Raw genomic sequence first — 15,647 nt, 5'->3', positions numbered from 1 at the left:
GTGGATTAATACAAATTTGCTGTGCTACTGAGTATTTTTAGCTCAAGGACAGTGTGTGTGGGATCAACTTAAAATAAACTACACTTCCCATGTTCATTGTAATGTAAGAGGCATGTAGCTCAGTAACTGTGTCTCATTTATTGAGGTCTGTGGTTCAGAGGGATACAAGATAAGATAAGATAGAGTGCAACAGACTTTGGCTACACAGAAAATACTTTTTAGTGGGATTTGTTCATCATTGGTTTTGGTCATTTCATGAGTTTATTCACATGGAAATAATAGAATATCATCATCATTATCCTTTTTGAAACAGACTAAATCAAAGGAATGTGGTGTGCAGTCTGATTTCTGTCTCTGCTCTCCAATTAAAAAGTGTTAATTCCTTCTTTCAGGGATGAACACATTGGTTGGTTATGATCTGGTACCTGAGCCAAAGATTCTTGAGGCAGCACTGAGAGCCTGTCGGCGGTTGGACGACTTGGCCAGCGCTATCCGAATTTTGGAAGCTGTGAAGGTGAGAGGAAAGCTTCTGAGATGCATAATAATTCAGGGGATATTGCAAACCAGGATCATTTGCAGTTGGCGGTCATAAATTAATGAGTGATGGGTTTTTACCATGGTTACTTCCTCAGCACAAAGCCGGACCTAATAAAGAGATCTACCCGTACCTGATCCAGGAGCTGCAGCCAATATTAAATGAACTTGGCATCTCCACACCTGAAGAGCTCGGCATTGACAAATTGTGAATGAGTAGGTATTAAAAGTTTCTGAATAGCCCTGTGTTTTTTTTCCTTCTCATGTTTGTGATAAGATGGCAGTCTAACACAATCTTTTGGTTGTTTTTTCAGATGTGTGACAGTGGATATCCCCAGGACACAAAACCCTTGTACTTAAATGTTTGCCTAATATAATACATGTGATATTTAATTTGGCCTTTATTAGGTTCTTTTGCTTGTAAAATATTTATGAACTTAATAAAGGAAACTGTAACTTTATTGAGTGTCACAAGTATTTTTGGATATTTGAAGTAGTTGAGTACATATTGAAGCAATACTTCTTTTCAAGTTGCTTTAATGGAGAACAGAGCGCCACTTTTCAGTGCATGTTGTCTCAGTGTGTCGAGACATTCTTGTGAGAGTCACATTTTGCCACCAGGGAGCAGTGTTTTCACATGAATGTAAAAATCATTTTACTGTATTCAGTCAATATTGCATCTGTTTTCATTTCAGGGAAAATTTACATGCTGATTAAATAAAGTTGTTCAAATGGCAAATGGTGTAATGTTATTATCCACACATAGCTGGAATACTGCAGAAATAGCCATTTATAAAATTATTTTCATAAAGCAGAACAGGAAATGCTTCTTACAGGTCATTGTCATTGGGAGGACTTATAGTTGGAGTTTTGCGACATTGTGATTCTTTAAATTATAGTCATCAGTATTGAAATGCAAAGCCAACAGACCTACAGTGTACATTTAATTTGGCTAAAATTTATATACTTTTTATAAGCAAAATTTGTGTAAGTCATCTCATCTTTTTAGCTGCACCCTTGGCCAGGAAGTTATTAATTGAAACTGGAGGTAGAGTATCAACAAGTCCAAGGTCATTTTTATATTGGTTGACAAGCTGCATGATACAAGGAAGCTCAAAGTTGACTTCATGCTAAGGAAATTAAAATAGAATTCGTTATTGTGTTGGAGACCCAAACACCAAAAAGAACATACTGCAAAGATATTATTTCTATATGATTATTTCTTGTTTTTAAGTAAAGCACAGTTTAGGGTTTATGTGTATGCTCAAATCTATGACTGCTTCATGTGACTGCTAGACTTAATGTAAGTACTGTTTTGCCTTAAGCTCTCGTATTTAGCTTAATGAAACCTAAGTCTTGCAGATTTTTACTCCTATCCTGTAAACAGTAGCTCATGTCAGCAGCATCTGCCTCGGGCTGTTTAAAGAAGGGTGTGAGGAGCTGTAATCACTGATTCCCAGGCGAGCACTGTTATCACATGTAGTATGTGACTGCTCAGAAGAGCAGCACATGAGATGTTCATCAAGGTGCCACGATTTAAAGTTAAAGTTGGTTTATCAGCCAACAAACAGTCGGGATAAACCTGTCTGCTGTTTGGACTTGACGCAAACCACCAGGTTAGTCAGACCGCAGCACACACACATTCATATGATGGGCCCAAATAAATCGTGGACCCTTTGGGGAATTCACTGAAAATATGACTTCAGATGAAACATATGACCTCAGCCGGCATAAGGCCATTCACATTTTGTCTGCAAGCGTATGCACTTAATTTTCAGATTATTTGATCCTGGTCAAAAGGAAATAAAAGAACAATGACTAATAAACCATGACTGTACCGACAGAATTAATTTCCACGCGTATTTCTACTGTGAAACGCAACTAATTTGACAGTGAAGTAAAAGGAAAGTAGAACACGTAGAGGCCACATCCATTTGTAATCGGGTCAAGGAGCTCCAGGCTAAAACTGGTGTCGACATATTTGGGTGGAGGTCGTGTTACCGTAATAAACACATAAATGTGTAGAATAATAGCGGTGGTTTCAGCTTTAGGGGGCCGGGGTTTTTTTGTGAAGTGGGCGGGTAGTTGTAGAGAGATGTGGGTAAGAAAACCCACTTTACGAGCTCTACGCACGGGGCGGGCCTTTCATTCATCCAAGTTGGGGGTGTAGGCCACTCAGCCAAAGACAATCAAAGATGTTTGAGTTTCCATGCGCAGTGACCAGGGAGGAAAAGCGCAGACCATTATTCACCCCTCCTCCTCCAGCTCCGATCATTACGGCCTCCACACCACACGGGCTTTTAAATCACATTTGATCAGAAGAACCTTTTTCTGTCTTTAAAAAAAAAGAAACTGGTCATGCGACGCGATTTGTTTCTGCCGGAGGAAAGAAGGAAAAACTAGACAAGACCTGTTGGCGATGATGGATTACTCAAAGGCGCAAATGGTGAGTGTCGACGACTGTTGGCTAACGCTCCCACTCGTGTTTGTTACAGTAACAAAGCAAATGACGATAAATGTGGACGTAATTAAGAACATTTGCACTTTTACCATGAGGTTTTCTTTGCCGTTTGTTGATGAGTTTACATTTTGTTCATATATATCGAAGCAGGCGTTATGGCTGCATTTATCTGCACTTTAAAATAAAGTTGATTTTCCATTTATAAAACCGAAAAATCGATTTGTATCGTGAGCTCTTTCTTTCTTTTGTTTACTGAGGTAGCTTTTCATGAAGTGAGAGACACGGAAAATCTTCGTGAGAAACATTTGTGTCCTGCTACAAATTTATTGTCACCTAAATCAATGCATTTTGTGTTAATGTGCTCCCAGAGGCCCAGACAGTTTCAGGTTCATTTGAATCTTTGTTTGCATCCAAAACAACTGGCCTATAATCTTATTCAGACAACATATTTAAACAACAGTTTGATAAAAGTTTAATCTGCTTCCTTTAGCCTTTTTGTACTTGTTGAATGCAATTTCCATTATTTATAAGCTTGGGTTGTTTGCTGCAGCATAGGAAAGCACAAACGCCTAATCAAACTGTCAACTGAAGTGATATAGGACATTTTCTCACTGAAATTCCTCCTGTGGTGATTTTTGTATTTCGTCCATAGTCAGTCTTATCTGACGAGGGCAGTTCAGCTGGGTGTCCTCAGTCCAGTCCTGCTGGGGTGAAGCTGGAGGCGGTGATGGAGCAGCTGCAGAGACAACAAGAAGCCAAACTGGAGATGAACCTGCAAGAGAAACATCTTCTTCAAGCTCAGCTCCTGTTTGCTCAGCATGCTGCTGCAGCCAGAGCCTCTGGCTCCAGACTGAACCCTGCATTATTTGGTAAAGCAGATGGACGGACTTATCAAGATGCTCAACAAGCTTTGAGCACCCGTCTCAGCAGAATGGATCCAGGTGAAGAAGATGAAGACACGGATGAGGAGGAACAGGAGATGGTGGAGAACAATGAGATGGAGGAAGATGATGATGAGGAGGAGGAGGAGGAGGAGGAGGAGGAGAATGGGCCTCATCAGCAGGTGAAGAAGCCTAGACTCCAGCAGCTTCCTGGCTTCCCCTTCCCTCCTTATTCCACATCTCAATCAACTGCTGTGGAGCAAATGTCTGAATCTCCAGCTCCAGCAATAAAACAGGAGCGTGAAGATAAGGACCTGCTGTCTCCTGCAGGACAACACGCCTTCACATCACCCAATGGCTTCACTGACTGGGGCTATGATGAGCCCTTTAAACAAGTAAGTTATTTTAAATTACAATTTCACAATCAAGGGTTGTATTGTGTTTCTGTTATGTGTGTTTAGATCAAACTTTAGGAAATTTTTGTTCATAAATTACAGATGCATAAAATCCATTGTAATATCTCGGCCCTCTCTTGGATATATTGTCTAGATAATAGGAACATTGTTCAGTAGCCAGAGCCTCATTTAATCTTTACAAAGAGCAGATGAACGTCTGTGACTCTCTTCTTCAGTTTGTGTGTGTTCTGCCTCTTATTATGATCCAATGTCTTCGTCCTGCTGAGAGTCAAGCTCAGTGCTGCCTGGTCTCCCTGCTGCTCTCTCACATGTGGAGGAAAGAGCATATTCCTTTGGCAAGATGCCCAAACTTGATAGCGTTTAATTACCGTCCAGGCCAGAGCTCTCGCCTTTTTCCATACTTCACCTCATGTCTCACACTTTCGAAGAAGTGTTCTCGACATCGCCTGAGTTAATTGGTCTTGGCTGTGGTCCAAACCTAACTGTTCAAAGCAGCTGGTTAAGGACTGACAGCGATTGGAGTTAAACTGAGAGCAGAGGATTAATCAAACGGCCTCAAGTATGTATTGAAGGACAGGGTTGGCTTTGAGGGTTAACTAGACTAAGGAATTGCTGGATAGGGTTGAAGATTTTTTCCTCTTTTTTATCAGCCACGTCTCCTTTAAGCATGTAAAAAGAATGTATTAAACATGACATCCGAAGCCAGTATTTACGAGCATGTTTCCCAGCAGATATGTTTAACTACTTATAGGAAACAGAGGGTCTCCTCGTGGGATTTTTTTTTCCTCTTTACAGGGGCTGATCTGATTGGTTCTTCTGTGTGTATGTTTCCCTTGAAAAGGCCCCACCTCAATACAATACATTATGATTAATGAGGCCTGTGGGCAGAGGGAGGGCTGGGTTAGTGCCTCACAGCATACCAGCAAGCAACTACCCATAAAGTTTACTTACAGTAGTTTCAGTGGAGCAGAATGGGCTTTTGGTATTTGTTATCGAGAGTTTACACATCTCTTGTTGATAATTTAGAGACGTTCAATATTTTCTTATGTTTTCTTTGCCTTTTATTGCCTGATCGTTGGTTAAAAGTGAAGATCCATAAACATACAAAAAGTTAGGTGGTCATCAGCCTCTGTTAAAACCTCAACAAGGTCAGAAAACACAGTGCTGACGTAGCTGCAGCTCAGGGATATCTTTGCATAATTTAGCTGTCGCTTGGCAACACTAAATGGCAAGTTAATTTAGCTGCAAGTAATCAATACATTATATGGCCACTGCAGCAGGGATGTGTTTCTTTTTTCTCAGTGCAGCACACAGAACCTTGAATGCATTAAAAACATTTCAACGTGCACAATAATGAGATGTAAGACTTTTCATTTTAATTCTGTTCGCCCAAATCACCAGAAACAGCTCAGGTGTTACTTGAGCTCTAACTGAACAAATAGCAGGTGATGTTTCTGCTGTGACCTGTGTGCCTCAAGATTTGTGAACAGCTTCATATGATGTCAGATTATCTTTGGATGCTCTTGGTATTTCAATTCATCCTGTTAACCATTACATCAAAGTGAGACTTAAATAAAAATAGACTTATTAGACTTAATTAGCCTTATCATTGAATTTAGCAAGCGCAATCTGCAGCTTGTAAGCAGAGAATAGATTAAACATGCTTGTACTTTAACTACCCTTTCGATTAATGCTTGTATTTTTTTAAATTGAGTTTCATAACAGGGCCCCTTTTCAGCTTTTCAACTTCCTTTTATAACAAAGCTATCTTATGTGACATGCATTTAAATACGTTCACTTTGTTACAAATAGGCTGAACTGGGATCTTCTGCAAGTTCATTTGTGGCTGGTTAAAATAGTTGTGATGTTTTACTTGTTTCCTTGTCTGAATTGTCGCTCACTTCCGAACTTACTTTCCTTTCTCTTTAACTCATTTTGTCAGCCAGACATCTGTAGTTAGTGGGGGACCTGCTGTACAAGCTTTGCTATGCTGGACAGCCATTGTTCACTCCTTGCGCGTGGCCTCAATGTAAAAGCCTGTAGCATGGGTGGGGACAAAGATCCAATGTCTGCTTTCAGCCCCAGCTCCCAGCACAGCAAGGGGCCAGATAAATGATCTTGACTTATTCGGATGACTTAAGGTCCAATAATTTGATTTGGATTAATAATTTGGTCCCCCCTGCTGTTACATTGAAATTTGGTGAGGGATAGGTTTTCACTGTTGCTCTGCTGGAGCAGCTCAATGATTTTAATGAAGCTCATTATAAGAAGTAGTTTCCTGATAGTATAAGTGCTCTGACTATTTTAATGGGACTTTTCCAAATGAAGATTGATTCATTTTCTTTCTTTTTTTACTTTACACTGTTCACACACACAACTACTTTTATATGGTAAAACAAATTAACCTTATAATTTGTAATTTAAATACATAAAATAATCTAAAAACCTAATAAAAACCAGCCTTTTTTATTGAAACAAAAGAAACCTTTTCCTGACCTACATACTGAATGCTATCAGGAATCCCAGGGCTGGATGTGTGAAAGCTCTGTGAGCAATTAACTGAAAGCTCTTTGTTAATAGAGCCACAGTAGGTCTCACTTGCTCATCAATAAGGGGGGATGGGTTTTATTTCTATTTGATGGTGAAAAGACCGGGATGTTTATCCACCATCACATCAGTAGGCTGCTGCAGGAGTAGTCCTTTTTTTTTTATTGATTGTAAGCTAAAGCTATTAGATGTGTCAACAGCTCTTTACAAATAGAAACAGAGGAATAGAAAATAATTTTCCAGAAGGAGAGTTGTTGTTTACAGGTGTCCCCTACAACAGCGATGCCCAACCAGGCCGCACTTGTACCCCAGCCTCTGCAGTAAAGATTGAGAAGCTAAATAGTTAGCTAAAAGTGATAGATAAATGGTTAAAATACCTAAACATAAGGGATAAGTCTTGCAATAGATAAACATTTAAATTATGAATAAAAGGTTGAAATAGATAGGCTAATGTTAGCTAAGAGTAACGGACAAATGTTAAAATGTCCAGCTTAACACTGAGTTAAACGGATAAAAAATTACTATGACAATATCATACATTTATTATTGCTGAAAAAGCAACCCCACTATATGTTGTTGTCGGGTCAAAAAAAGTCTCTCTTTATTATTAGTTTTAAACATCTAAATCGGTTCCAATGAACTGCGGCTGTGGGGGCACATCCCACAACAATGGTAAGAAGCCACTTCACACTGTCGCGCAGCTGTTGATTGTTCGCCAGCATTTGCAGTTTGAATTGTGTTTTTACTATAAACATGAGTCAAGTCGAATGGCATTTGTCTCCAGAGGGGGCAATTGATTGTGCAACAGTAACAACACAAGATCAAAACACACAACACAATTAAATACAGTATAGTAAAAGTAAAAAACCTAGGGTATAAAAATACTCTTATGTGTAAGTTCTACTAAAATCAGAAGCATGGTTGGGCGGTCAAGCTGATTTGACTTTTTTCTATTGGAGTTTAGCAGTGAAATGGCTGAGGGTACGAAGGGTGTGTTTGTATCTGTTGTATTTGAAGTACGAACCTGAAGTCAATATCTGAAGCTTTAGGTGCAGGGGGTGGGTGCTGTCAGGCAGAATGGATTCGGTTTTCTTTTACACCAGTTTGTTATACAAGTCAGAGAGACTTTTATGTAGAGTAGCAGTCGTACTGCTTCGGCCCTTGATCACCAAGTAAAAGGTGCTACTGGCCTTTTTTTTTTAAACAACATATTGGTTTTACAAACAAAGTTCAGCTTCTTCTATATCCTGAGCATTAAAGGAAGAGAGGTACAGCTGGACTGGAACCCCATACATGGCTTAAAGACTGAAAAGTTATTGTTAATCCAAGCCATAGCTTTGATCAGGCTGCCATGCCAAACATTTAGTGAATGTGATCATGTGTTTAAAGAACAAAATGATAAATTTAAATCCAAATATCAAGCTAAATCTGTATGAGGCAAAACAGGGAAAGACATAAATGGTCCATTATTTTTATTAACCTCAAGCATGATAACTGAAGCATCTGATCCTGTCAAAAAGGAAAACATGCTTTGTTGTCTAAAATACACATGCTTGTTTTGATATAAAACATGAGCATGAACTGAAAGACATGTAAGCAATACCCTTTATACGCCTACAGAAAGCAAACCAGCAACAGATATCCAAGAGGGAGAGCAAACATTTCACAAGAGACAACTGTGTCAACAACAGTCCTTAAATAAATTAAATGTAATGTCAGTTTTCTGTACAAATAAAATGGATACTAGAAAAACACATCATCTACTCACTGTAATTGTAATGACAGACCATTCATCAGACTTTATACCACTCATGTTTGATTTTCAAACTTGCATCATCATGCAGCTCCTCATGCACGTTCGTGGGACAATAACCTCTCAGCAGGCTTTTCCACACAGTTGCACACACACTCCCCTCCACTGACATTTTTAACCTTCAACTGTCTTGGTAAGGGGGAGGTGATGGAAGAATAACAGTCGCTTTAAACTACCTAATGAGCATGGGGCCTTTCATTAATGTCCGTTTTACTGTGTGCAGCTGTTTACTGCAGGACACTCTGATAGTGGGTTCAGTGCTGGGAAAAAAAGCAGGTTTGGACACGGGAGGTGGGAAGCACAAAGTCCAGAGACCTTGAGGAACATGTGACAAATATAAAGAGGGGCTTTAAATAGAAATGGTATCTCATGACGGGTACAACATCCCATTTTAAAAATCCGGTGTCTATACATTGCATGTCAGGCAGTCACTATATAAAGTAACACCAGTATCCTATGTACATTCATTTTTGGTCTGAAATAAGCAACTGTAAAATAGCTCATAAACATGTTAGTTTTTTTTTGCTCTATCGTCCTTACTAAATTCATCATAAAAATCAGACAAGCTGCTGACTGATGTTTCTCTCTGTGGGTGTATTCACAGAGTGGAAGTGCCATCTGGGCTGAGGAGAATGACGGAGGAAAAGTAAGAGGAGAACCATCCAGAGATTTTGCCAAGGTCAGTAGGTTTGGTAGATGTTCATAAACAAAAAAAATTCCAGAAATAATCACAGAATAAATGTTGATTAGCTTGTTTGCTTGATGTTCTTGTGTTTTTGATTTACAGCTTTATGAGCTGGATAATGACCCACAACGGAAGGAATTTCTTGATGAACTCTTTGTCTTTATGCAGAAACGAGGTGAGACTCATTGTCGATTTCATACATCCTTATTCTGTTTCTCTTCATGGCCTTGGAAGCTCTGATCGATGTTCCTAAGTGGTGTCACTGTTTGTTTCAGTTCCTTATCAGGGATTTGTGTTGTGTCTGTAATTCAATTTCAACTGCAAGTGAACACAGCATTGCACGTTAGCACTAAACCCTGAGTCATAAACCGCTTGTCAGAGTTTACGGATCTTTGGACAAGCTGAAAAGAGGTTGCCTTTAGGCTTAATTGACTTCTTTTTTAAAATAAAATGAAAATCTAACTATCTATAATCTCTAAATATTTAGAAATGCATTGAAATATATAAGTTTATTGATACCATCTTATCAATCGATCACAGTTTACTGTGTAACTGAATTCTGAGACGTGCTTGAATTGTACACATGGTTTTAAATACCCCAGAAAACTTATTGACTGACTGATTAAAATTAGATTATAATATTAACAAAATAAATGCAGGTGCCTAAAATGAAAAAGATTTAGATTTTAAAATGCCAAATGATATATATTAAAACTGCCTTCATAAATTAGCTGTAGGCTTGTACATTAATGGTACATGATGGACACTAATTGTATTATCATTTTGATAAAAATCTCAAATTTTTTTTGGTCTACAACGGCATGTAAGCAAACGCCAAGCTCTGCATGTTGAATGATTGGTCCTGCAGGTTGTACTAGTCACACCAAGCAAACAAAACATACAATAATATATCTGTGTAAAGTATTTATTTAATTAGGCGCTTTAATGAGGCGCTTTGGCAAAATTAGTATAACTCTATTATTTGTAATGTCATGTAAAGCTATAAGATACATAACACTCAGGTTTTAATAAGAAGATTTGGAAATTAACTAATTGACTCATGAATTTAACATTTTCTATCATAAACCACATTTAACAATAAAAATGCTATTGCAATACTCTTTATTAGATAAATATATTTATGCTGTCTTTTAAACAGCAGCTTTTACCATATAGTTGTTTGGTACTGCTGAGTTTGTTAAAGAAACATTTCCAGCTTGGTTTGGCTTTTTCTAACATGAACAGATCCCAGTCAAACAGAGGTAGATGCAGCAGGACACTGTCAGCAATCTTAACTCATGTGGACAGGGTTCATGGCCATGTCAAATGTTTGTTTGTGGCACGTATTATCTTAAGAACAAACTAATCTTATTTTTACAACAGCTTTTTAGCCTGCTTCAATAATTGGCTTTTCTCCTAATCTGGATTGAAGAGGTGATATGTCATCCCGGTGATTGACAAATACTGCTGACTCCAAAATCACTCCTCCCCCTGTTGTCCAATAAATGCAGCAACAAATCTGCTGTCATGGAATCCCCACCCCCATCCATCTGAAATAAGCTTCATTAGTCCAGTCTACTGATGCAGATTGTACATGCTAAGCCATATTATCTAACATTAACCTCAGGGCCTTCAGGTGGGAAGATCAGAGTATGTCCTCCACGTCCTCCTCTTGCCTTTAGAAGATCACTGGCACTAGTACAAATCAATGAACGTCGCTACATTTCCTTGTGTACATTCTCCCATTTATTCAGGAACTCCTGTGAACCGCATCCCCATCATGGCGAAGCAGGTGCTGGACCTGTACAGACTTTATAAGCTCGTGACAGAGAAGGGAGGCCTGGTGGAAGTTATTAACAAGAAGATCTGGAGGGAAATCACCAAAGGTCTCAACCTCCCCACGTCGATCACCAGTGCCGCTTTCACCCTCCGCACCCAGTAGGTGTCTCTCAGATTTGAAACAGAAAAGCTCACGATGTTGTAGCTCAGAGGAATAAAAGGAGCTTCAGAATGAAGAAGTAGAGTCACTGATAATGGAATAACCGTCTGCTCATCTGTTATGACGCACCCTTTATGAAGTAATGCATTACATTATCCAGCATGTTATTACATTTATAGATTTAATAATAATATTATATTTTCATCCTTTAGTAGAAAGATGTTTTGAAAAGATAGTTCATAATCTGGTAGTTAGTACAGTGCTTGCTGTCAGATTTGTAATCCTTTTAAATAATGAATTATTACAAATACGAATGGATACATTTAAATCACTGACCAAAATTTTCCAATAATCATTTATACACATTCATTCATTTATAGAAATGAAACACACATTCTTTTGGGTTAGTTTGGAATTGTTTTCATTATGTGTGCAGGTCTACATGTAACAGTAATTTGGAAATGTCAGATTTGTTAGATTTCAAACCCACATGCTCGGTGCAACACAAATACAAGATCGTTTTTCATTTATTGTTCTTCAAAGTTTAAGGAATTTCTAATGTATTAAATGCAACAAGTTTGTAAATCTATTTTAAAGAGGATCTGTTAAATGCTTAAAATCTTTAACACTGAAACTTTTCCTTGCTAGGTATATGAAGTACCTGTACCCATTCGAGTGTGAGAAGAAGGGCCTGAGTTCTCCTGGAGAGCTGCAGGCTGCCATCGACAGCAACCGCAGAGAAGGTCGACGACCCAGCTACACCAACAGCCTGTACCGCTTCCCCCCCTCCCCGAGCTCCGCCCCACACGCCCTCCTCTCTTCTCCCACAATGCAAACCGCCCCGATCACACACAATGGCCTGAGTACATCCATACATAGTCCAAATCTAAAGAGAAACTCAGGTATGACGTTACTTGGATTGAGTGTTGGTATCTGTTTATTTAGAAAATTCTTCATATTGTTGTCTCAAAGAAAAAACCTGGTGTTACTAAGATCACCATTACAACCAGCTCAGATACCATATTGTTTTATACCAAGACATTAGAGGACACTTACTGGACTCTTAAAGCTGCTAATGTGTAACTATTTTACTTGTAAAGTCGTATCGTATTGATCCATAAAAGTGCTACCCTGCCTCCATTACTGTGGCTGCCTTGTGGTAAACCAGGTGGACGCAGGGTGCTTGACCTAGAACGGTTTAAATCTCCCTGCACATTTAGCAGATTGATAATGACATTTATTTTTGTTTTCATTATTAATGCAATATACATAGGTAGGATTATTTTTCCGATATCTTATGAACTGCTACCATTTTATCTAAAGGGAAACTGCCACGACATTTCTAATCGTTTTCACTTTCAAATCTTTTCCAATCAGATGAGACCCCCACCCCGGCAGTACACAGCCGGCTGCCCATGGCTCTGGCGCTGGGGCAGCAGCAGCTGGCACAAGCTGCCACATTAGAGCATCTCAGAGAGAGGCTGGAGCGAGGAGCGGGAGGAGCTCCAGCCAACACTCCAGAGAAGAAAATGATGCAGCTGGCGGAGGAGCAGCAGCGCCTCATGCAGCAGGCCCTCCAACAAAACCTCTTGGCCATGGCCTCTCACTTCAACCCAATGAACCTCAAGCTCAACAATGCACGTGGTGAGTTGCCTTTTACTTTACCGACCTTATAATTACTAAACATGATCGTAGGAAAAGTCGCATTCATTTGAGTTGTTGTTTGTTGTTCTCCCACAGAGAGCAAACAGGATTTGTCTCTGAGTATCTCCACTAACGGAGCAGCCAGTATCAGTGTATCTGTGGAGGTCAACGGTACTATTTACTCAGGTAGGTCTTTCCATTTTAAAGGGAAGCATGGTTTTGCCTTCCTGTGTTTTTTTTTTTTTCTTTGAAAGAACAAAATAAGCAGTTAGGAAAATTGTATTTTTATGTTTTTAAATTAAATTACATAATTTACTTGTTTACACATATATATTTATGCTTTTTTTTGTCAATTTTACTGTATAGTATATTGTTAAAAAGATGTACGTTCTCATGAGATTGCACTTTACTATTAATCACTCTATCAAACTATCTCAGTTTATTGTCTTATAGTACTTAAAAGAAAAGTTAAACATATTGGGAGATGTGTTTCTTGAGAGATGAGATTAGATGAGAAAACAGACATGAGCTTCCTAACAAGTGGATGCATAGCTTAGCCTAAGGATAGGAGACAGGGAAACATCTAACTTGGCCCTGTCAAATGAAAAAAAAATCTGCCTACCAGCACCTCTAAAGCTGACTACTTAACACACTATATCCTGTTTGTTTAATCACTACAAAGACTGAAGTGTAAAAAAAACACACTGTGATTTTAATGAGCTTTGGCGGCAGCCAGATTTTTTTGTTGCCCTGTTTCCAGTCTTTTTGCTAAGCTAAGCTAATAATCGCCTGCTGGCTGCAGATTTGTATGTAGCATTGTATGTAGTGTAAAGACATGAGGATGGTATAAGTCTACTACTGTAGTTTACTGTCTTTTGCATTTGTTTTTTGTACCAGCTTGTTTCTCTGTTGTAGTGTTATAATGATATACTTTCATTCCTCTGTTTACTGAGCACTATGTGCAACGTTTACACTCAACTTTACCTTGAAATGTGTAATTTGTGTAAATATAACAATCCAATCATAAACTGATCCTTTATGTGATCTTTGCTCTGTAGGAACGCTGTTTGCCCAGAAGTCAGCTGCTCCTGTGGCTTCACAGGCTGTAACTCTGGCAGGAACAAGTGGTTTCAGTGCCCTCTCCTCCTCACACAGTCCCTCCTCTTCCTCTTCCACCTCCTCAAAGGGACCAAATTAAGGCTCACTGGCTTTTAAATCTGCTCTGAGCAAAATGATTACACAATATTCCCCTCTTGTCAGACAAGAACTATATAAACTGTAGGGAAAATCAGCTGCAACACATGAAGCCTTTCCATTTTTTCCATTACTTTGAGAGCGTAATGTGCTTTACATGATTCTTGTCAAAAGGACATTGTTATTTTACCTCAAAGGCTTAAAAACTGACTATAATGTAGATTCAGATCACAGTTTACCTTAGTGCCTGTCAGACACTTTTGTTAAATGTAGCCTCATTAATGTGTAAAAGGCTTTATAGTTTGTTCAGAAGTGTCTTTAGAGCAGAAAAGTGCACAGTGAGAACCAATGCCAAGTTTTTTTGGGCTTCAGCTACATTCATAGTTAATTATCAAACAGGTCTGTAGCTGCCTCTTCCATAGTCGTCAGTAAAACATTGCGGTTGCTAGAGTGCAGCTAATGAAGACCAAAAAGCCATAACTCAGTGTCATAGCTTTGTCTGTAACGGTTTTGCTGAAGCCAAAATGAAGCCGGTTCAATTTGAGTGAAACTTTAGTTTATACTTTTCCTAGCAGCTTTCAGGGATTATGTACATCATCAGTTTCCAGAAGTTGTGTCTCCTAAAGAATCAAATGGAATTTAAAAGAATTTTGTTGTAGGTTTGTTGGATTTTCTTCCTTTTTTTTTTTTTTTTTTTTTTTTTTTTTTTTTTTTTTTTTTTTTTTTTTTTTTTTTTTTTTTTTTATGTTTTATACTGTGTTTTATTTTTTTTTTCTTCTTAAAATGTTTTATTTAATCATTTGGCGGAGCCTGTAAAGTGCAAAACATTTGTTTCTTGTCAGTTGTGAATCAAAGGCAAAATTTGAGAGATAAGGTTTCTGAGAGGGACAATATTTAAGAGAGAAGTGATACAACATTTACCTCATTTGAATTCCCATATTGGTAACTTCCTTGGGAATTTCTTCTGGACTCAGGAATGTCCCCTGGACTCATCACTGTTCGACTCTATCTGTTGTATTTGTATAAACGCAGAGAATGTATCGTTAATGACCTCAGGCTTTTGACAAGTGAACACTGAAACAGTGCTACCTCACTCTTCTAGAGAAATATGCAATACTTAATGCAGCATGTGTTGATTTAGCCATCTGCTGAAATATACTGTATGTGGACAATCAAGTAGACATATCATTGCAAACAAATGTCACTATGAACTTGACATCTGTAAAAAATCCAGATTGATGTTAAACTCTGTTTTGGTCTTTGATTAACATACTTCTTGGACATGTGGCCATGATAAATAAAGCAATCATGAGTGCTGTGTTGGTGACTCTGTTCGTGACTCTGTTCTTTGGAGGAGAGATATTGGCTTGACCAACTACGACCTTAAAATACTACACATCCTTGCATTAGTAATAATAATCGAGCAATACAATATGTAATAGTATAACACTCAACACTCAAATTTTTTACATTGTGAGAACTAATGATGCTCATGCAACTTTACTTTTCAGAACTATTTCTTGGAAGGAAGCT

The 15,647-nt window shown here is 38.5% G+C and overlaps 1 protein-coding gene across 1 annotated transcript; it reads left to right on the top strand.

Annotated features, from left to right (window-relative positions):
* The first annotated feature begins 2,722 nt into the window (after nt 1–2,722).
* Nucleotides 2,723–15,441, top strand: LOC111652360 (AT-rich interactive domain-containing protein 3B-like). Its single transcript, XM_023402604.2, has 9 exons — nt 2,723–2,980; nt 3,648–4,271; nt 9,257–9,331; nt 9,440–9,512; nt 11,092–11,275; nt 11,925–12,178; nt 12,654–12,920; nt 13,017–13,106; nt 13,979–15,441. The coding sequence occupies exons 1-9, from the start codon at nt 2,954–2,956 to the stop codon at nt 14,116–14,118; spliced, it is 1,734 nt and encodes a 577-aa protein (XP_023258372.1). The 5' UTR covers nt 2,723–2,953; the 3' UTR covers nt 14,119–15,441.
* Nucleotides 15,442–15,647: the final 206 nt, after the last annotated feature.

The sequence above is a fragment of the Seriola lalandi genome, unplaced genomic scaffold (genome assembly GCF_002814215.2).
Source record: "Seriola lalandi dorsalis isolate HSWRI2012SDOR001 ecotype SW California unplaced genomic scaffold, Sedor1 jcf7180002053958, whole genome shotgun sequence".
In the NCBI taxonomy this organism is placed as follows: domain Eukaryota; kingdom Metazoa; phylum Chordata; class Actinopteri; order Carangiformes; family Carangidae; genus Seriola; species Seriola lalandi.
Note: the sequence above shows the minus strand (reverse complement) of the source record. Positions and strands in the feature narration are given on the sequence as shown.